Consider the following 22040-nt stretch of genomic DNA (forward strand, 5'->3'; position numbering starts at 1 on the left):
GGCTCCATGGTGTATGTGGAACCCACAAAGAATCATATCTCAATGTTTATATAGGAGCTAAGGTACTCAAGGGTAGTTTGGACCAACATGTGGGGCAAATTACAGGGAAACCTTACTGTAGAGAGGGGTGGAAGCTGCCAGAGAGCAGAACTTACTGCTTGGGCCCAGACTGCTGCTTGTTACCTACCTTTGGATAAACAAAGCTCGTGTTTTTGAGAGATAGGAACCACTACAAAAACCTTTTCAGTCTGTGATATCCAAGTAGGGACCACTTCAAAACAAGATAAAAGGAGATATTCACCTGCTTTAGCATCCAACTGCTCCTGGAGAGTTCCCTTCTTGAAGACTTCCCTGGCAGAGGAAGTATTGCCACAGAGGCTGAAAGGAAGCAAAATTGCTCAGTTATGCTCTTCTCTGAAGATACATCCCCTCCTTAAGCCTGCTATCTGCACAAGTCACAGTGCCAGTTTGCACATCAGCTGTGTGCTCCTACACACTGAATGTTTATAATGCATTTCAAGATCCACCACAACAGGAAATATGCTAAGGTAACACTAAGACAACACAGCTTCCAAGTAACTGTATCTCTCACTTCTTTGTAGGCAGATCGGATCTGTACTGATAAAAATAATGTCTCTGGCAAACTCCAATCTCTGCCAGCACAGGCTGTGGCCTTCATGACCAGTTAAACTGGTCAGGTTAAACTTGCCTACCTTGGTGTGGTCCTGACATGTCCATGCTCAAGATGCAGTCTGCTGGCATGCTTCTGAAGCAGGTTTCAGGGTTTATGGCTCATCAGACATGACAGCTGTGCCTAGAGACATCAGTCCAGACAGTAGGGAGGAAGTCCACATTCTGTACTGCATAGTACTCACATTTTAAGGGAGCCAGTTGTTCAACAGTATTATTTCTTCCAAGTGTTGAATTGAAGAAAAAACACCATATCTGAACTGCACCTTAAACATGTTGCACAGACTTGATGCCTATAACAGACCAAACTGGGGCAACCCAAGCAACAGAGGTATTCCTGGCCACAAACGGCTAGAGCAGGCTGTGGTGTGGTTTCACATCCAAGCAGGTTTCAGAAAGGAAAATGTGCAACAAGCTGAGAGATGTGCAGCAGATTGTTATGCTTCTGTGGCCACAGCACAAAAATGTGGTATTTGTTTTCAAAATTTAACTCCCAAATTTTTGCTACTTTTTGCAGCTGCCCCTTTCCCCCTCCCCCACAACCATCATTAACGCCAAGCATTGACCCTCTACAGGTCATTGTTACAGCTACTCCTCTGTCAGTTGTCTCAGCTAAGCACTTGTTAAGATCATTCTAGCATTAAAGTTTGCCCAGACTTGGTGACCTAAAACCTAATCCCAACCCAATTACTTTTTGTAACACCAGTCCTAACCCCAGTCTGCCTTCCCCTGCTGTGCTCAGCAGCAGATTTCGTTCTTTGGTCTCAACTGATTAAAAGAGTTAACTCTACTCGCAACTGTATGGGCCATGGTAATTGCTCAGGCCCTCCTACCAGCTCCAAATCATGAGTAAGAAAGGACTTTGTGGGGAATTCCTTTATATGCTTCTGCAGATTCTAATAAAGATTGCTTTCTTGGGAAATCTGGCCGCTGAAAAGCTGTGTTTGAAGTTGATTTAGTTTTAAATGCAGCTGAAAATTTTTGTTCTATTTAAAAACTTCCATCAGCTTTCTTTAAATTGACTACTTTAGTGACTACTGGTACTAACATGTCCACCAAGAAATGTGTCCATTCGGAATATTGTCCTGTGCTGAGCCTCACTCCCCTGGCTGAACGAAACCTAATGGCTTGTTCTGCCACCATTCCTCTCCTTAGCACATCCCACTTTCCCTGTAGCCATCCATGATAAAAGACCTGGGTGCTGTGCATGTATGGTTCATCACACAGAAGTCTGTGTCCATATATAATAAGGTTTCCATCACAGCAATAGAGAAATGTCACTGGCAAAATTGTTTTTTTCTTCTCTCACTTTCATTTCCACGCTTGCTTTCTCTTCTGTGTCACCCTTAGCCTCTTTCAGTTCTCCTATGGCTTTAATTTAGCCTGCTGACCATTGCTATACTGAAATACTAACTTCTCTGTTAAACTTGGCCCTGCCACAAGCATTCAGGAAGCCTTCTAGTTCTTGATTCACTCAGGGTCACAACCCTGAGTTGTGAGTACCTGTGAGTTCCATTCACACTCAGGGTCACTCAGGATCTCCTTCATTCACTCAGAGTCACAGTCACAGACTTTACTGTAGTTGCAAGGATGGGGTGTGAGACTTGGAACTCCCAGGCCCTGTTTTGGGGTTTGCTGCCTTGTGGTTTTCAAAGTTGAGTAACATCCTCGAAGTTCCCAATCACAAGCAGTGAAAGACATTGTTTGGTGTAGCATTGCTTTTGCCTGTGTCAGTGTTGTTGCAAAGGCAGATTCATTGAAAGAATATGTTTGAAGCATCTTGAGTTCAAATAATTGAACTTTAGCTGGAACTTTTTGGTTTCTCATCTTGAAAGGATGTTCTGTTTCAAAAACTATTCAATCCTTTTAAAATCATTACAGAGCTGAAATAAGAATCAAAACTGGTTTGGATTAAACTTTTTGTTTAACCTCAAACTTTATTATTTTTTCATGCTGCATTGCTTGCTGAAATGTTTGTTTCCTTTTTTCCCTTCCTCAATTTACCAGTGAATCACTTTATCACTGTGTGAGATAACAAGGTTGAGTTCCAGTTTCTATATGACAAAGTGTCTACTACTCCATGAATCTGAACTCTCTTTACCTCAAAAGAACCTCTCTCTAACCATGCATCTAACCATGCAGCCTATGCATTGTGGCATAGGCGTAAGGTAGTACATGCGGGAGGTTTGCAACCTGGCTGTCCTAGAGATAAGTAGAAAGCTTCGCTGAACAAAGCTACACTAGCATTAACTGCACAGCCCTCAGAGCCACAGCACGGACATATTCTAACTAAGCACAATTATGGAAACTCATGTGTTTGCATACAGCATCCTGTAGAGAATTACAGGGAATTTAGCAGAAGCTTAATGGATGTGACTCAACCAGAAAGGGAACCTCAGTGCTTTCCCTGGGAAATCAAGCAGAGTGGTGAGACTCGGCTCTCCTAGCCAGGGGAAGAGGAGAAGAACAAAGGCTTATTTAGGAGTGCAGTGAAGATTCTCTGGAAAGTTATTGTATTTCCCTATTTAACAGGGAAGCTGCCTCTCTGCCTCATACTTGACATCTATGTTTTGCAGGGCCCTTTAGTGATCCAGCTAAAATGCTGTGCTCCTTCTTTGAACTGGCAAAGTCAAAGACAGCTGCCAGCTGGGCAGCACTCTAAATTCATAGCTTTAACACCTCTCTTTGACTATACTAAATCTAACGCCTCAGCCAAATTCCTAATAGCTAAACTAATCACCTTCTTGAGCCCAGTTAGTGCAGAGCCCCAAAGGGAGGGAGGTGAATCGCAGTGGCAAACTCAGTCCTGGAGATTAAAGGCTATGTGCAGCTTCAATCTGCAGTACTAATAACATTGAGGTGTTATGGACTACTTGCTCCATAAGGGTCCCACAATCAATTTTGTTCCTGTGGGGACTAATCCTGGCAGATCAAGTATTATTTGTTGCTCTAAAATTAACCAGATCTTTTTCTCTCTGCAGTTGGAAAGTAGGTTATTTGTTAGACACCATTCAGTTGCAGCAGAAGATATTGATGGTTGTAGTCTTTTTAATTATATGCAGACACAATCCTGTGCAGAACAGCAAGTGCAGGTTCACTAAACAGGAAAACTCACTTTTTTTTTCTTGGAAGACAATACAGATATATTCTCCACTGTCTCAGAGATGCTACAGTTTACCTACCAGGTTTTTTTCCCCAGATTAAAGAGAGAGATCCTTTCCTGACTTCTCAAATGTAAAAGCACATATTGTTCCAGGCTAGCATTGGTTGCTTACAGAAATGCAGGTGAGAGGTGCCTCTCTTGTACGTATTAAAGCAGAAGAGCTAACAACATGTTAAAAAAGACAGAGAAAAGAAATGTTAAAAACTCTACCTTCCATAATCAGATTGCAATAAGGCCAGAAAGCCTGTAGGTCAAAAAGACTATGTTGATACAAAAAGAAAAAAGAAAAAAAAGGCAAATTCTTAAATGAGTATGTGAGAGTGAGCACTTGCAAGCAGTATGAAAGTAGAACACAATGAACAGTGAACAGTGAACAATCTTCCCGCCCTTCTTTCCTGAGTGATTGATGTTATAATCAGGGATGGTGGAGCTATACAGGAAGAGAAATTACAAGGCCATATTCTTGACTGGTGAAAATGGAACTGTTCTCATTGATTTCTGTGGAACCACTGCTGTTTAAGCCACTGCAAGGTATATATCTAAGAGAGGTGAGATAATGTGTAAGGATGGCTAAGATAAAAGTAATGAAAACTTATCACAGGCACTTTGTTCCGAGTAAAAAGAGCTCATTGCCTCAGAAAGCCTTCAAGAAGTTATTCTTTCAGTTTTACTTGTGCTTTATAAGTAACAATGGATAATACATATACTTCTCTGTTGTGAATCCCTTTTCAACAAAGACATATTGTCATTAATCACTGTAAAATTCATTATTAGCTTTCATCTCAGGCTTTTTCTCAGTGCAATAAAAAGTTTTGCCTGTGTTTTTACATGCAATTATACCAAAATACAGCTATGCCCTGATTATGTTTTTTAATACATGAGGCAGAATGCCTACAGCCTTCCTTGGAGGGCACAGTTTGATTTTTTTCTGTGGAGCACAGGAGGTACCGAATGCAGCGACTGTGTGCAAACCTTGCAGAAGGTACACTGCAAAACTGTCCCACAACTGCACAGAGCACTGCAAATTTGGACTATGGGACCTAGTATGTTGCTAGTATTTTTATCTGCGACTGCACGCTTCAGTTGCCTGTTGCTAATCTTTTCTTTAGCATGCAAAGTTTTTGTAGTATATCTATGAAGAATATAAATCTGAAACTATCAACATCTCTAAAACTGAGAAGCAGAGAGCCAATGAAAGAAAATTTGATTTGCCCTCATTTAGGCTTTTCTATACTATCTTATTCTATAGATAAGGGGCTTGAAGGATTATTACTTATTTTAGCATCATGCATACATTTTTTCTCAAATTATTCTTTTGTATTTTAAGATTTACTATAACTTTACAATAATCTAATCTTTATTATTATTTTTAAAATGACAAAAGCAGATGAAAACAGATTTTGAAGGTTTTCCAGACCTTATTCTCACCTTATTCCAGTTCTTATTCTCATCTAACAGTATTGCTGAAAAACAGCAGAGAGAGAGGCAGTCCTTCTTTAAGACTACATCCCTACCCCTTCCAGTAAAGGCCAAAAGCTCAATAGCTCTCTCTGCAACTTCAGCAAAACTTTGGGTAAACTAAGAAATCTGACCAATTGTCAAGGAAAAAATGGCATTCCGACAGCACGAAGAAGCCTATGACTCACATTTTGTTTAAGAAACAGTAGTAGCTTAAATAATAAACTGACCAAATCTGCACAAAAGGATGTGGCATAATCCAGATCACCTGGTATACAAGGTAGTAACACTCCCTGAATTCCCACAGATTTCAACACAGCCAGGATTTAATTCCTGCTGCATAAAATCTTCAGTATTATCTACTCATAGAAAATATTTTCTGCAGTTATTTTTAGCAATATTTGGTCTACTTTTTTATTTTGTTTTGGGGTATGTGCAAAAAGGTTGGACTAGAAAGGCCCGCTATAAAGTTAAATGTAGAAAATTTATTGGCAAGTAACCTATTTGAATTTATTAGCAAGTAACCTATTTGAATATACGTTGAAAAGATTTTGCAAATTTCTGCTTGTACTTCAAATATACATGGTAAACCCACAAGTGTTATGCTTTGATTTACACATAAGTACCTCAACGATTAAAGAGCAAGACAATTACAATGGAGTTGATGAATTCTTAATCTCAAGAACAGTGCTAAATTAAGGGAAAACACAGTCTCATTACTGGTTGTTCTTTTGTGATTAAGTATTAGTTATCTGCTATGTTTGACATTCTGTAGACCTATTTATTTGATTAATTTAATTGTCATCTAATTAATTTAATTATTTTGTAGCAAGTGCTGAGAAGCTGGTGCATTCATGGTTGCTCAGCTGATTACCAGCGCCACAGTTTGCTGAACTGGTAAAAAGCCGCCGCCCGGTCCCCGGTGCCCCTTTCGCTTGTCTGGGTTTGACTGATGTGCCCTCTGCTCGCTTCTGTCTCCGCGCCGTTGTTCACAGATTAATGTAGGGGATGGGCTGCGTTTAATTAAGCATGTAGGTAATTTTTTTTTTCAGGGTAGAACTCCTAGTCATTGCACTTTTGATGTGAAGAGTGTACATAAACAACTCCTCGGTTTGCGAAGAAAAAAAGAAAATTACAGGATGGGAGGAGGGGGCGGGGGGGGGGGGGGGAGGGGGGGGGGGGGGGGGGGGGGGGGGGAATGGATGTAGAGGGGAGGCTGCTTTCCCCGAAAGCACAGGGAAAATTTAGGGGAAGAGGGGGAACAGGGAACGGGGTTGGAGGTTTTGTGTGTTATTGCAGTTGTCGTCCGCCAAACAGACGCATGTTCACATGTTCATTTTTGTTGGACGCAACTTTTGAACGAGCAGGCGGCGTTGGGCCAGGCTCTCTCCGTCCCGAGGGGCTTCCCATGCCGCCCGCCCCCTCTCCCCCTCATAACCGCACAGCGCCGCCGGCCCCAGCCCCACGCCGTGCACCGGAGGCTCGGGGAGCTGCGCTGTGCCAGGTGCCGGGCAGGCAGAACCTCCCGGGACCTCCGTGCGGAGCGCGGCCGGCGCATCCCGCTGTGCTGCTGCCGGAGCGCTGCTCGGCCGCCAGCGGCGGGAGAGACGGCGGAGTCCCGGCGCCTGCGCCCCACCGCGCCGTGCGAGGGGGCGGGAGGCAGAGCGAGGGGGCGGCCGGGACCCGGCCCCGGGCGAGTCCCCTGCTCGCACTGGCGTGGCGGCGGCAGCGCGGGCGCGCACGGCGGCGGGGGGCGCGGAGCGGGCCGGGGGAGCGCCCGCCCCACGCGGCTGCCCTCGGCCCCGCATAGCACCGCCGGCCGCCAAAACCGCCCTGAAAGAGAAGGAGAACTTGTTCGTCCGTCCTCCGCCTGCCTCCCTGCCGCCCGCGCATCCTCTCCCGCGGCGCATCCGCCCGCCCTCCGAGTGCTGCTCCCTCCTGGGCTCAGGGCTGATCCGCTGGCTCCGGCTGGAACGCCTCGTCGCTCGTTTCCCTCTGAGGGTTTTTTTCGGTAGCGGTATACCGAGGAGAGGCTCCGTCCCTCAGGCACCCTGCCTCACCCTGCGGGGGAAGGGAGCTGGGTGGGGGCAAGCCAGGAAGGGAGGATCTCAGTGGCTCTCCTAAAATCTATCAGCAGGCTGCGAGGAGGGAAGAGTTTGGCACTTCGCAGCCGAGGCTGGGCTTGTTTTCCCTAGCGGTGATGCCGCTGGACTGAGAGCGGCGCGGCCGTGCAAGTTAGGGGGACGGAGCCCCCCCCTTCCACCGCCCCCCAGACCCGGTCCAGCGCCTTCAGCCCCGGCGGCTCGTCCCTGCCGCCCCACTGCATGAGCGCTGCTCCGAGGACAGGGCGGTTCGGCGCCTGCTAGGGCTGCTCTCCGCCGCCCCCCAGACTTCCCCACCACCGACGAGGAGCGGAGCGCACCCCGCACCCGGAGAGTTGACTCGGCAGGCTCCGTGCTATGGCGAGGCTGCGGAGGAGCAAACTAGCTGCTGGATTTCTATTACTTTTCCAGTGCCTGAGCGAGCGCTGCCAGCTCTCCGGCGGGGAGACGCCGAGGCAGAGCCGCGGTAAGCGAAGCCGGTACCTGCCGGGCGGGGCCGGCCCGGGGCAGCGCGGCCGGGCCGGGGTCGGGTCGGCTCGGGGGGCCGGGCCGCCTCTTCGGAGCATCCCGCGGTGTGGGCTAAGCTGGCAGCTCCACGGGCCGCGCACCCGGAGAGAGCAAACGCTGTTCGGAGGCTGGCTCCCCCTCTTCCTGAGGGAGGCCCGGGGTCCCGGCTTCTCACTTTTCCCTACCCCGGGCTTCTCCGGAAAGAGCTCTCCATGACTTCAGTTTTTATTTTAATGGGATTCGGGACGTTCCTCCTTTAATGGATCTGCCCCGCGATCACCGGGAGCCGGTGCTGTTCCCTTCCCCAGCCCCTCCGCGGTGTTCCCGGAGCCTCCTTCCCAGCCCTGTGCGAGACGCGAGGGGCTCCGCTTAAGCGCGGGGAAGGGAGGTACGGAGACACCGGCGTCCCCGGGAGCTCTGGGGTGCCCCGACAGCCTCCCCCGCCTCCCTCCCGCGGCGGGCCCCCCCTGCTCTCCCGGCAGCGAGCCGTGGAGGGCAGGCAAAGTTTCCCTGCAGATTCTGCCTGGAAGACCTAGCGGGCACTCTCCTCCCCCGCGGAAGTCAGTAGCTTGCAACCTTCCCTGGAAACCGGGCGTTGAGAGAAGGAGCAGGATAATGGAAGAAGGCCCCCGGGGTTATGTGACCTGTTCTTTAGGAGTGAGAAGCTCGCTCTGTTGACTAAGTCTGCTTGTGAAGTATTGGGGTCCTCTTGTCAGTCCTTCTCTGAAACACCTGTTAATGTGTGACACACAGCACTTGTAGTGCTTTCTCTTGGGCCACTGTTCCCCTCAGCATGGAGGTCCCTTTTGATCACTAAAGCCTTCTGTATCCTGCATTCCTGTGCTGTAGTGGAGAAAGCTGCTAAAGGAAAGCTTGGCAGATAGCACTTGCAGATAGTGAGAAAAGTAGTGGGGTTTGTGTGTCAGGGGACCTTGCCTGCAGAAGCTTCTTGTTTACAGGTATTTCCAAAAGCTCTGCCTGTATATTTGAAACACCAGCCAGATTATTATCAGATGAAGCACGCCCACTGGCTTCCCCGGTGCGATAGAACTGCCCCTTCTTCCTTTTCTTAAAGGTTTGATACAGACGTGAAAAGTTTAGTGGTCACAGCGTAACTGACCCGAACAAGAAAGACTGGGTAGTTTTTTTAAATAACCAGTGAGATTATGTGCTAGACAGAGCAGGATTTTCCTAGCCAGGGGCCTACCACTGAGTTTTGGAATTGTTAAATGACAAGGTAGCTCAGCAGGTTGCTGGGGCTCACATGTCACTTGGGGCCAAAGGGAAAAAACAGGAGGAGACTTTTCATGTACTGCTGCAAACGCCGTGTTGCTGCACTTGGGGCTGTAGCCAACAAATCTTGGTATTTGTTAACATTAGTTATAAGGGAAAAAAGTGTGGGGTGAGATTAGAAAAAGAATTACTATGTTGTGGACTGAGCTCACAAAGTTTATTATCTTCCAGACACTGTATCCAGACAATAAGATGTTAGTACTGACTAAGTCAAATAAAATTTATCAGTGGACAAATAAACGCTGCACATCACTGATTTAGGCTATTAAGCTGTATTATGTCTGCACCAGGAGGTGCTAAATAGAAGGTATACCAATGGATTGCTTATCCATGAATCATTTAGTAGTGTCTTATATCTTCCTGAATGGGCTATAAAGTATGAAGGAGTTTATAATCAGGCAAATACTATTCTGATATTTAATACTGTCTGAAGAAAATATGCCAAGCAATTGTTTTCTTCCGCTAGGGAGATGGGCAACCTGATGTTAGTTTTGACAGCCAGATGTTTATAACTTGGGCATCCTTTCTGTTCCTCTTGCTTAAAAAAATCTGTATTATGATAGTAATAATTAAATGTAATTTACAGAACTAGGGTTTTATTTCCTTTTTTGTTGTTGTTTGTTTGTAATACTGCTGCTCTTTGGATAAAAAATACAGTGAGAGATTGTGTCTAATCAGTGAGAAGAGGTTAATTATGTAAAACCAGAAATTCAACTTCAGGTCCCATGAGTCAAAATAAAAAGTAATGTTTCAAAGTTTTACTGTATTTAGCACCTACTGTATCCCTTTAGATCAGCTCAGATAAAACCTTTAAAGAATTAAAGAGTAATGTTTGAAGTAGCTGCAAATTCATAATGGGAAGCTGGTTTTGACATATTCTACGAATACTCAGTAACAAACACCTTATTGAAAATGAATGGAAGAACAGTATCAAGAAATGGAAACTTTTGGTAAGCCCGGGCAGAGCTGGAGCCATGGAGGATTTCTGAGGATGCTACCAAAGGGATTTCAACATAGATGAAAAAATAATACAAAGGCCTTTTTTTCCAAGCTTCTCAGAATTACCTTGCTGGGTAACAATCGGGTCGGACCAATTCAAGTGCAATAATTTTCTAGGCATGCTGGCTGTCTCGGGGGGGTTTTAAAACCCAAATTTTTGTGACCAGGGTGCGGGGCTGCATTGGATAGAGCGGTTCCGTCCCCACCAGAGGGCGCAGCGGCCACCGCGCGGGCTGCGGCTCCTCTCCAGGAGCCAGCCGTCTGTCCGTCCGTCCATCCATCCATCCATCCATCCATCCATCCATCCATGCATCCTCCCCTGGGCCCGGGCAGAACTTCACTTTTGTTGATAAAAATACTATAAATCCAGGATGGAAGTTCTTAGAAACAAGGTTTGTGTGTGTGTGTTGTGTTTTACAGTAGTAAAACTGAATACGACATGAATTTAGTGAGGTGAAGCAGACCCTTGAAAGCTCACACAGTAATTAAGGCTTCCAGTTGTACAATTGAGGGCTCGCTGTTGAAGTGTTGCCACAAGAAGTCTTGAAAGTGTTACATTCTTTTGCAAATGTCATCAGTCAGAATTAGGAGGCTGTTATTGTAATTTTTGTTCTATCAAAGCATGTTCCAGAATCCTCATATAATTTATATTCATTGGACTGCTGCTGTCTCCAGGCATCAGCATTCAGATGGGGGGAGAATTATTTTTATTGGATAAACGGCTATTAAGGTGTGTTTATCTAGCATTTATCTACTGCTGAAATAGTAACATTTTGTATATTGCCTGAGCTTTACTCTTTTTAAAAAAAACCCCAATAACTGAAACTAAACTTTCACCATTACACATTAGGACCTTCGGCTTTTATCGTAGCTTTTTATCTTAGAAGTATCAAAAGAAATACAGTATTAGACAACATGTATATCAGGTATGTTTTTTCTGTACATGATATGTAAACAGGGACAATTGGGTTAGAAAATCCTAGTGACATTTGAGAGCAAATCCTATTTGCATATCATATATATTTTACTAAGGATTCCCTCTAAAAAAGTAATCTTTTTTTAAACTTTCTTACTGGTTCTTCCTTTTTTGTTTTTGTGGTTTTTTGTCATTGTCTTTTTCTCTGAAAGAGTGATTTGAAATAATGTTGGTAAATAGTGGGTAAATTAAGACTATAATAAGGTCTTTAATTCAGTTTTACAGAAACTCATTTCCACAGATTTAGAGTAAGATCAATACTCATAGTTCATTCAAGGTTTAAAATTCCCTTGGGGAAAACAGTGTTTTTGTTTGGCTGTAAATATTCCTCTTCAGAGTTTACATCCTCATGCAAACACTTAAAACCCAGGAAATACTTGATTCGGGTGCTAGGTTTTGTCTGACACTTAACTGGGAGTTGATGATAAATAATAGGGGAACTAGCTCTCTACACTGTAAACAAATGTAGTAAATGAGGAAAAGGTCTTTATAATCTGAGAAGTTATCTGTTTCTGATCAACAATTTACTAGTCACGCATACAGGCCATTTAGAGCAAAATTTTGTGGCAACATCTACTGCCTTGCTGAATACCAGTTTCCTCTAAAAAAATGCAGTTCAGGAGGGCTGTTTCCTTTTGAGGAAGAGAATCCTCAGACCATGAAGGAGGCAGATGAAGAAATTCAGAGTGTAAGTTGATGAGAGACCCCCTGAGGAAAATAGTCACAGACCTTAACATTTTTCATTAAGGACTTTTTCGAAGATTTTTGGTGGAGCAGTGCTGCAGGTCCCTACACCTGCACAGAGTTCAGGAGATGGAGGTTTGGACCTGAATCTTGTTTCCTGCAGGTCTACTGTGCAGCAATGCCTGAAAGGTTGCTTTGCTTTGAGTTATGCCAAAGACAGCTATCACGCAAGAAACATGCTCTGTTGAATCCTACTGGATTTTTTTTCACAAAGGAGATAAAAATTTCTCATTAAAAGCATAATTTGACCCTGCTTTTTATAAAAGTCACTGTGCTTTCATTGGACTGTCTGAAGTACTGAGCAGTTCTGCTGCTTGTAACCTTGAAAGCACTGGAGAAAAAGAAAACTCTGTAGCAGCCCCGGTTTCAAAACTTATCAAGGCTGCAGTCTCTTAGACTGAGAACACAGCTGGGGTCACTGGTATTTTGAATTCCTGGTGTGGTTCATGCTTCTTAAGAAAAATGAATACTAAAGGAATTTAAGGCAGCAGTGGTTAAGGTAAGCCTCTGCTGGGGGCGCTCTACAGAGGGAAAAAAAGGTAATTTGATGGGAGCATTTATGATGCTGCAAGCTTGCCAGCCGTGTGGAATTAGGTTTGCTGAGAGTTGAACTGGGAGTATTAAGGCACTGCAATTGGCAGATACCATACTTCCTAAATTGGAGAATTGCATAATCACAGCAGGAACTGGAAGAACCTATGAGTTTTCTTTCTATGGAGAAGTATGCAGAGAGGTCATGCTTAAGTGTATGTGGGGTTTGTTTTTGTTTGTGGCTTCTCACAAATGAGCATAAAACATTGCCCTGAAGTAATGTTTGTGAGTGCCGGGTGCTGTGTCTCATCATGGAACACTTCCTCCGCTTTCTCCTCTTTTCTTTTTTTTTCATCCAACCAATAAACATAGCTTCAGTTAGCACTCCTTGCTGTCAACATTGAGCAATCAGTTGCACTAAGTGTCTGTAAATTCTGGGTTTGAAAGAGCTTGTGTAACATGTTCATCTCCTTCAACCAAAAGACCGAGTGTCGGAGCGTATTTCCGAGTTGGATTTGGCCCAACCTTCTGAAACAGGAAAATGGAGCAGGTTCTGAGGCCAAGTCCAGGCTCAGACATGGTCCTTGAGTTGAACACACAATTTCAAGCGCAGAAAACATCTTCTTGGGATGATACATCAAGAGAAATGTAAGGATTAATATGAAGATAGATACAAGGCAAGACATCACAAGAATGATGCATTTGCTCTACTCGACAGTGGTAAGATCCCAACAGAAATATCCCCTTCAGTTTCGAGCACAGCATTTAAAAAATATGTGGACTAACTGAGGACTGTTGCATGAAGGAAAGAAGAAAGGAACACTGCTATAGAGACTAAAACTAAGAGATGACATAATAACAATCTTAGTGTGTAAGAGACTTCCGCAGAGGAGGGAATAACTTGTCCTCAGCAGTAACTAATGACTGAAGTTGCAGCAAGGCAGACTTTAAACGATAAGGCTAGGGGAGCAGATTATCTATGAGTAGTCTTCATCACTGAAATAGGTTAGATAAACATATGTCCAAAATGTCATTCTATCCAAAAAGGCAGCTGTTCCTGCCTTGGAGCAAGTGGCTGGACAATGTGACCTTTCAAGATCTCACCCATCTATCTGGAATTATTCTGTGTGGATAGTTTTAAGTACACAGGGGTTCACCTTGACCTCTGCAGCTGGATAAAATACAAGTATGAATTCCAGTGCTCTCTTCGCTTGAGGTCTCTGTCTCTCATTTCTCAATGATATGTGTGGCTTTAATGTGCTTTTTTACACACTAGTCTGTAGCTGCAGACAAGGTAAAGACATTTTAAATGCTGCTTTAGTTAGCATTCTTATGAAATAAGGCTTTTAAAATAAGATTTTGTTCTTACTTGTTTAGAACTTTTACCTTTTAATATGAACACTGCCTAGCTTCCATTATAAGCAGATTTTTTTTTTTAAGATATTCTCATTGTGACTTTTTTGGTCTTTAGCAAACATTACTTTTCCCATGTTATTCTATTGAGTGAGAAATCCTTGATTTGAATAGGGAGAGTTGCATAAAGGGAATATATAAACCTTTCCATTTAACCTATCTCTGGCAATGTTTCAAATATATGTTGTGTCACAGTTGATACTGGGATCTTGGGTCCTTTACTTTAGAGATGTAATTGAACTGTGTCAAAGGGCTGCTTATGTTACAGAGATGAAAAGCCATTTGTAGTATTTACTGCAGCTTTCCTTAACTGCTGTCATAGGGCAGATTCCCTCAGAAATTTCAGCTGTGTTTAGTAGCAGAATAGGATGCTGTGGTTATCCAGTAATAAGCACTTTGAGGTGTATTTAATTTTTACTTCTATTCAAGTATTACCTTTTTTCTTTTCCCCTCTTTGGTCATAATGTGCAAACTGCATCTGTGCTGAATAATTGCAGCTTTTCTTTTCATACGAGTTGCTACTAGGCTGACTGTAAAAGGCGAGTATCATCCACTGTAAATTCAGTGTTTTCTGAAGGATGAAATGTTAAAGAGTGTTCATCACTATGCAGATTCTTCTTCTGTGAGTCAGCAGCTGAACTAAAAATCCATTGGAAAATGCTATCTTGGCCTCCATAGAGAACTGGAAGCCAGCATAAGTCTTTATTATGATAGCTGCTCCATGATATTCTCCAGCTGCATGTTTTTGTTTTCCTGTGTGGGTCTGTATGACTCTCCTTTTGAATTTGCAAGCCAAGCAGCATGTATTTGCAGTTCAACCTCAGTCACCCAGGGATATAAACCCAAGGCTTCCTGTAAGTAGCTTCTTTGTGGCAGGACAGGTTTCAGAGTTCCTAGGCCCATCCTCTTCTGCCTCATCCTTCCTCTCCTCCTTGCCCTTCCTGCCTGCTTCAGAGATTGCTTCCTCCTCACTTGCGTTGTTTTGGTAGTGGATGTGACCATGCTCTAGGTCAGGTGGATCAGACCTGCTCTTGTTAGTCAAGTGAGATTTAAAAAAGAGGGAAAAAGAAACAGAAAAGACTACATTTTGTAAGATGCAGAGAAAGTAAAAATAAAATTATAAGGAGAATGAATGTTTTAATGCTCAAAACCACTGAGCATTAAAAATCCTCTTAGAACAACATAAAAACTCTGGATAAGTAGAATACCTGAATTCTATTTAATACTACCAGGTGTTATATCGGTTTAGTCAAAAAATGTGCAAAGAGAGAATGAGTTGTAATTGGAAAATTATGTAAAACTTGAGATGCTCTTGTCAAATATTTCAACTAGGAAGTGTCAAAACAAGTAATTTTGAGTTTCTTGTTTTGATGATAAAATGTCTCATTTCAAATTTTTCAATTGGACTTTTAGATTAGAATTGCTATATTATGTATAAACAAACGTTGTTTTGAAGTTTATGTATGTGTACCTATACATATTTTTATTTAATACCCTACAGCAAACATTGGCTATTCATTTTTAGTCTGAATAAGATCAAAATTTCGACTAGGATGGAAAATGAACTTTTTAGTCACCTCTAATTGAGACATCACTGTTGAAAATTTGGCTATGCGAACCCTGTAAAACCAGGCCATTTTATCTTGTAGAAACTTTACTTTAATTTGATGACAGGAAAGGAGAGAATAGCTGAAAAAAAACAGTCCTCTTGATCATACAGCTAGGGGTTTGGGTTTTTTAACTATATAGCATATTTCTTACGTCTTTTTGGTTAATAAGATATACATGAGGCAACAAAATTAAAAAAGATCATATTTTCCATATTGCAGCTGCTGTAAAGATTTATGTTTTATTTGCAGTGAAGGCATTTATGGACTAGAAGTTCAGTATCTGGTGTATTGCGGAAACCTGACCTCAGTATCAACACAATTTATTACTGGTTCCTATTTAAACTTATATATACTGATCTAAGTTGTGGTCTCAAAACAAATAAAATTATTAGCATGCATTACCATTATAGATTATCATCAGTTCTGGTTTCCTTCTACTTTTTATGATGTCTGTTATTAATTTTCCTTTAAAAAAGTTTTTATTAATAATGTATGTGTAATGCAATGAGTTTATTATGCAAATTATGCAAGACAATAATTGACATGTATAATTGTAGACTGTGGAAATACACAGTTTTTCATGTTTACATTCAACCACCGAAAACCAAAGTGTTCTTTCCTCTATTAAACATCACACTAAGCAAAAACATAACTCTTTCCAGTTTGGCTCATGTTGATGCATTTATCCTCCCCAAACCTCTGCAAGCTGTTGGAGGCATTTCTATCTTTCCAATGCATAGATGAAATAATAACAGTAGTAAGTTGACCTAACAATTTCTTACTTAGAACAGCACAGCTAAGAAGGGACTATCTAGGTCAGCAAGTATTTCCCTGAGATGAGAAGTGGTTGTGTCACGAATGTCTGTTCCACATGCCCCCATGCACCACAGGCCATCAGTAATGTGCTTCCCTTTCACAATCTTCAGTCATGTGGTAAAATAGCTGCAGCCCCAAGTATAATGTGCCACAGAAGGTAACGAGGGCATTGACAATAGTTTGAGTTTCCACAGTAGCAAAGTTTTAATTTTAGTATGCTTTGTTTGAAAGCTTGTCAGTCTTTATCTGGTTTTCCTTAGCCTGTTTTTCTGTCTATTTTTTGACCTAATATACTTGGCTTTTTCACCCCCTGTTTTGTTTCATGCACAATTACATGGACAATGATTGCAGAGTTGGTAACGCTGGTTTTGTTTCAATTCAGAGCCATTTTTTGCAATAGCATAAATGACCTGCAAAATGACTCTTTCTGTAGTAAACCTATCCATTTGAATGGAGAAAAGGAACTACCATTATCTTTTGTCATCTGCTTGAGCTTACCAGGTGTACATCCTGAAAAGCAGTCTAGTGTTTAAATGGAGGTGGGTTTACACTCTGACTCAGCTGACACGCCTGAGGATTGGCAGTTCTGCTATTCCATTTTGTACTGCAAGCTTGAATCGAGCTTGTGTTCCTAACTTTATTTAAGTACTCTGATGTTCAGCCTCAGACTTTTGATTCCCATACTTTTCATCAGGCAATCTGTATGCTCTACTTCTCCGTTGCTGTTTGCAAACACTTATTTTGCAGCTTTCTTAATTGTTCCCAAAATCATCATAGATATATGCTTTATATTCATTAGTATTCTTGTTCTTGCAAAACCCTATAGAATAAGGTAATATCCTAATTTTACAAATAAGAAGGTGGTTTTGAAAAAGTGACAACCTTGCCAAAATTAAAGATTCTTTCCTTAACACAAGCATGTCTGAAGCATAGACAAATACTGGGTCAGATTTCTGCCGGTTGGCACTTTGACATCTTGGAAGGACTATATCCAAATCTTTTTGGGTTTGTCTTTGAGTTCTTGGAGAGAAGAGAATGATGGTGTTCCACAAACTGTAAAATTATTTTTCCTGTAATTAAACTTTAAGAATAACAATCTAGATTCAGAAATTACTAGTCAGAAGAATTCCAAAGCAATCAGTTTGCAGCACTGCTGACTAGAATGCTTTGATTGTTCAAAACATTTATCCTCCTCAGAAAATGACCATTGCAAGATGTAGAATATTATTATTTTGCTGCATAAATATGATGCCAGCTTTTACTGGTACTGTATCTTCACGAGCTTTTAAGGAGAAAGATTATTGACAAATGGTCTGTAACACATGTATTTATACAGTCCATGTACAATACTCTGCTCCTGATGCTATAAATCATGCTGAAGTTTCCTGTAGAGTATTTGGCTGAAAACAGAACTGATAGAACAGCAGACCAGTGCTTTTCAGCATCTGCTGTTTAATCAGGTTGGTTTTGTTTGTTCTGAAGAAATGGTGATAAGTTAAAAAAGCTAAATTTTAAAATGCTGTTATTCTTATCTTGCAAAGTATATGAGTTTCCCTCCCCCCCTCCCCATAATTTGAAAAGAAATTTAAATTATCCTTTAGATAATAGATCTAATAGAGCCATGAGTGGGGGAAAAAAAACCAACACAAACCAAAAAACCCTAATAAAACACGAAAGCAAGAAGAACAACAAAACCATCAGGGTGGTGGGGATGTGGGAGTAAGGGGTGGAGAAACGACCCACCAAAAAAAATTAAAATCCAAACCCCAAACAGGCTTTATGCTTTGAATTACTTGGTGTTTCATCTCTAGGCTCCAGGTATGGAAAGCTTCCCTGATTTAGAACTCTGCTTAAATATTTGCTTAACTATATCAATCTATACAAGTGGTATGCTACAGATGAGTGGACTGAAAAAGATGTAGATGTTTAAGACTTTTCTTTGATCTTGGACCTTGGAATTTAGTTGACTCAAAAGCCCCTGAACATTTGCAACAGTGGGAATAAGTTTTGCAGCATTGTTGCAAATCCTGAGATGATTTGTGGGAAGAAGGATCTTTCAGCATGCAGGGAAAACTGACTTCCACCTTCCTATATTGTTGTAGTGGATGAGAAGAGAGAGTAACAATCTCTCCTCTAATGCATGCATGTTTCATTCCTCTTGAAGAGCTGGGCATTGGGGTTTTATTTTAATTTTTTTTTATATGATGTGCAAGACACGTTTAGATGTGGGAACTAAATATTCACTTAGATTTTATGATCTGTCTCCAAGGCACTGAAATGTGGCCTGAGCTTGAGAAGCAATAAGCACACATGGCTCACATCAAATTTAAGTGTAAACACTTATTACATGCTGATTCTTGAATGCAAATTTATGGTTTATTGTTCTACTCTTTACACAAAAAAATTGCTGTTAGCTTCAAGGGATGACCCAGTGATGTAATGAATCACATTTTTGTCTAGGCATGTATAGAAAATGAACTGAAGGTAAGGTCTTCAGGATAGGAATTTATGTCCAGCTTTAACTGCGCAGAAGTTTGCTATAGGGAGTGTAGGATGTAAAATAAAACCAGTTCTTTCAGCTTAAGCTTTGACCCTCCCATGCCTGTATTTGAATTTCATTATTTTATCCCTATTCTGCTCTTTTATGGCACAGCTTAGTGGGGGTGCATACCAAGCCAGCATTCCTACTGCACCTAAAAACTTTGTGGGCAGGGAGATTGTCCAGTGTTTGGTTATCTTTTGCATGGCCACAATTTTGTTTTATTGATCATCATAAATCCACTGCAGTTTTAACTCTATCTCTCTAATAGAGAGTCTGATACTGATGCTGGTACAGTTACAGAGCTTCTCTGCAACTGAAAAAGTGTTCTCCCTCTTTTTCCAATAATCTATTGTTTGGAGATCTAGGGAAATTTTTTTTAGACTTTTAAATAGAATTCAAATCCATTTTGAGGTTCACCATAAAGTAGGAGAAGGCAAAGAGAGAAAAGATGTAAATTCATTATAAAAAGAAAAATAGTTGCAAGTCTCAATTTGGCACAGCACTTAAAAAGGTGACTGAAGTGTGTGCTTGAAGAGAAGTGCATATGTAAAGTCTTCACCAAACTGACTTGTGCTAGAACATGCTGGTAGGTATTGCTAAAATGTTTATAGGGCCTTTTATATCTAGAATTTAATTCAGGGGGAAAAAAAGAGGTTAAATTCTGCCCTCACATACTTCAACACAGCCACAGTTTACTCCTATAAGAGCAGTTTGGGCCAATTTGAAATGAGTCTTTAGCCCACAAAGCCCTCTCTCTAATTTTGTACTGTGCTCAATAACCCTTAGTGTATGTAAAGTATTGCCGTGCGGGATCTTTGGTCACGGTAGAGCTTGATACCACTTTCCCACGGCAGTGAGCATGGCTTGTATGCTCCCAGGAAGAGAATGACTGAATGGGAATGATTTTTACCTTGGTACTGAAAATGCACTGCATTTCCCTAAGTTGTTGATTATATTATTTGAAGGCATTTGGGATTTGGAGGCTGAAAGGTTCTGGTTGCCTGTTTCATTGCTGATGTTTTTATTTGTATTATCTATTTATAATATATGATAGTGTAATTTACTTATTTGTAAGGGTAAAGGAAGTACATTTGGTTTCAGAGTGCTTGAGGCTCTTGAAATGTGAAAAAGAGGAGCAAGAAGAGCAGAGTCCATGGGTTGACTGTGAGAGCTATGAGAATATTTACTGGGCAGGAATGAAAGGCCTGATTCAGTTCACTCTATACATTTTAGCACCCGTAGTAATTCTGTGGGGCTATTCAGTATGGAAGGCTAGAGGAAAGAGATCAAAACATCCATGTGGATTAAATAACTAGGTTACTTTGAGGACAGATATTCTTCTTCTGTAATTTAAATCTGTAGGGAGCTAGAGAGTGAAGATAGGAAAAGATATATTCAGAAGCTCTATAGGGAAGCGGTGTCCCTTTAGGGGAAAATGCTGCACTTACTATTCTAATTCAGTTTCTTTTTCAGTATTAAAAAAAGTAATTATTTAAAAAAAAAAAAAAAGAGAAGTGCTTTCTCTGATTCTTTACTCCTGAAAATCATAGAAAGGAGGAGCTGTGTTGCAGAGTTCAAGAAATGTTATAAATCTCTAAATTATATAGGACAGGTAAACTGGGAAGGAAAGGTTCCCAACCTGTATCTCCCTACCAGGTGACTGCTCTTATCAGTGGATTCGTTGTAAAAAATATCTTAGGAATGAAAAGACTTTTTGTCTGGATCTGTGCTGGGCTATGCTTCTAGGCATTCAGGAGCAATGCTTCCTTTTTTGTTACTGAACACCTGTTTTAGCCAGGCATTACAGGATGTGGGGAGGACAGGCCAGGAAGGCAGAGTGGGTTACTTCTGGTTTTCAGTATTTCTTCAAAGGTCCAGTTGTTTCCACACTCCTATAAACATGCTTTTCTGAGGGGGAAAGAGGAAAAGAATTGAATAATGATGATAAAGATAAGTACAGGCTAAGTTCTTTTGGCCCTATGGTAATTTCCTGTATATTTACAGCTGTGCTGTGGCAATAGCGGTTTAACTTGCAGCTCGACAGAGTATCCTCTGACCATCCTTGAGGCACTGTAAATCCCAGCAGAAAACACTGATATAACTCAAAGTAATGGCTTCATTAAACATAGGATGCTGAATGTCAAACCTGTTCTGCTCTCATTGCACATCCCTCTGCAATTGTGGGCTGTATTTCCTTAACTTGTTAACTGACATGGTAGATCACTTATCTTTGTTTGCCGAGGCAAATTGCTCCGGTCTTCATCTTTCACAAGAATCCTAAAATGTGTTTCTGATTCAGAGATGCCCATCTCCCTCAACTTGCTCTTTTTATCAGTAACAAGGCATTTCTGCTCTTACTCCCTTGAGGATTCTGATACCCACCTGCCAAGGTATTAGTTGGAAATTCACTGAACTGTATCTATTCTTGCTGTTTATTATTTATCCAGCCAAATGGCATTTGAAGAATAATAGCCATCATTCTACAAACTCGGTGAAAAATCCCATGTGCATTTCATGATTTAAAATCATGTCATGTGCCTTTTCTCCCTCCCATCTCTTGGTATTTGTGCTGTAATATTTTTTATTTAGCATTTGTGGATTTAGAATGAATAGCTTTGAATTTTGAAAAAATTATTTATAAGGTTTTCTATAGGTTTCATCATCACCATTTATTAGAGTTGTTTTTAAATACTGATGAATTTAGCCACAAAACTGCCATATCTAATAACTATTATTATTTATTTTCATTTTACCAACGGAGCACTGGCGTTTTGAATGACTTGCCAAGATCACACATATCAATTCTAGTGCAGAAACAAGAAAAAACCTCACAGTTTTAATTTGTATTTTCATGTTTAACCTTCAGAGCAGACACTGTATGCTTCATAGTGATGGAACTACAGACTTAAAGTTGAATATACAAGAACTATTCACTAAAACACAAGCTGATAGCATCTTTACAATTTCTGTCAGAACTCCACCATCCTGCCAACAGCTCTTTAACTTCCATTTAAATATTTGGCAATCCAAGACTAGGTTTTTCCTCTCTCTGTTTTTGTAAGATGCCATTCAAGCTTACTGCAACAAACCAAAAACAAACACTAAAAAAAAAAAAAAAACAACCAAAAAAAACAAACCAAAATACCAACCACAGCAACAAAAACATTACCCCCAAAAAATCTCTCCCAAACCCCCA

At 41.5% G+C, this 22040-nt stretch overlaps 1 protein-coding gene across 1 annotated transcript in view; it reads left to right on the forward strand.

Moving 5' to 3' along the window:
- Window positions 1-7100: 7100 nt before the first annotated feature.
- Window positions 7101-22040, forward strand: part of PLXDC2 (plexin domain containing 2) — a 254364-nt gene continuing 239424 nt past the window's right edge. Inside the window, exon 1 of the mRNA XM_017817251.1 lies at window positions 7101-7879. Coding sequence (XP_017672740.1) covers window positions 7771-7879 — 109 coding nt within the window. The 5' untranslated portion in view covers window positions 7101-7770. The remainder of the gene's footprint in view (window positions 7880-22040) is intronic.

The sequence above is a fragment of the Lepidothrix coronata genome, unplaced genomic scaffold (genome assembly GCF_001604755.1).
Source record: "Lepidothrix coronata isolate B3197 unplaced genomic scaffold, Lepidothrix_coronata-1.0 Scaffold59, whole genome shotgun sequence".
NCBI lineage: Eukaryota > Metazoa > Chordata > Aves > Passeriformes > Pipridae > Lepidothrix > Lepidothrix coronata.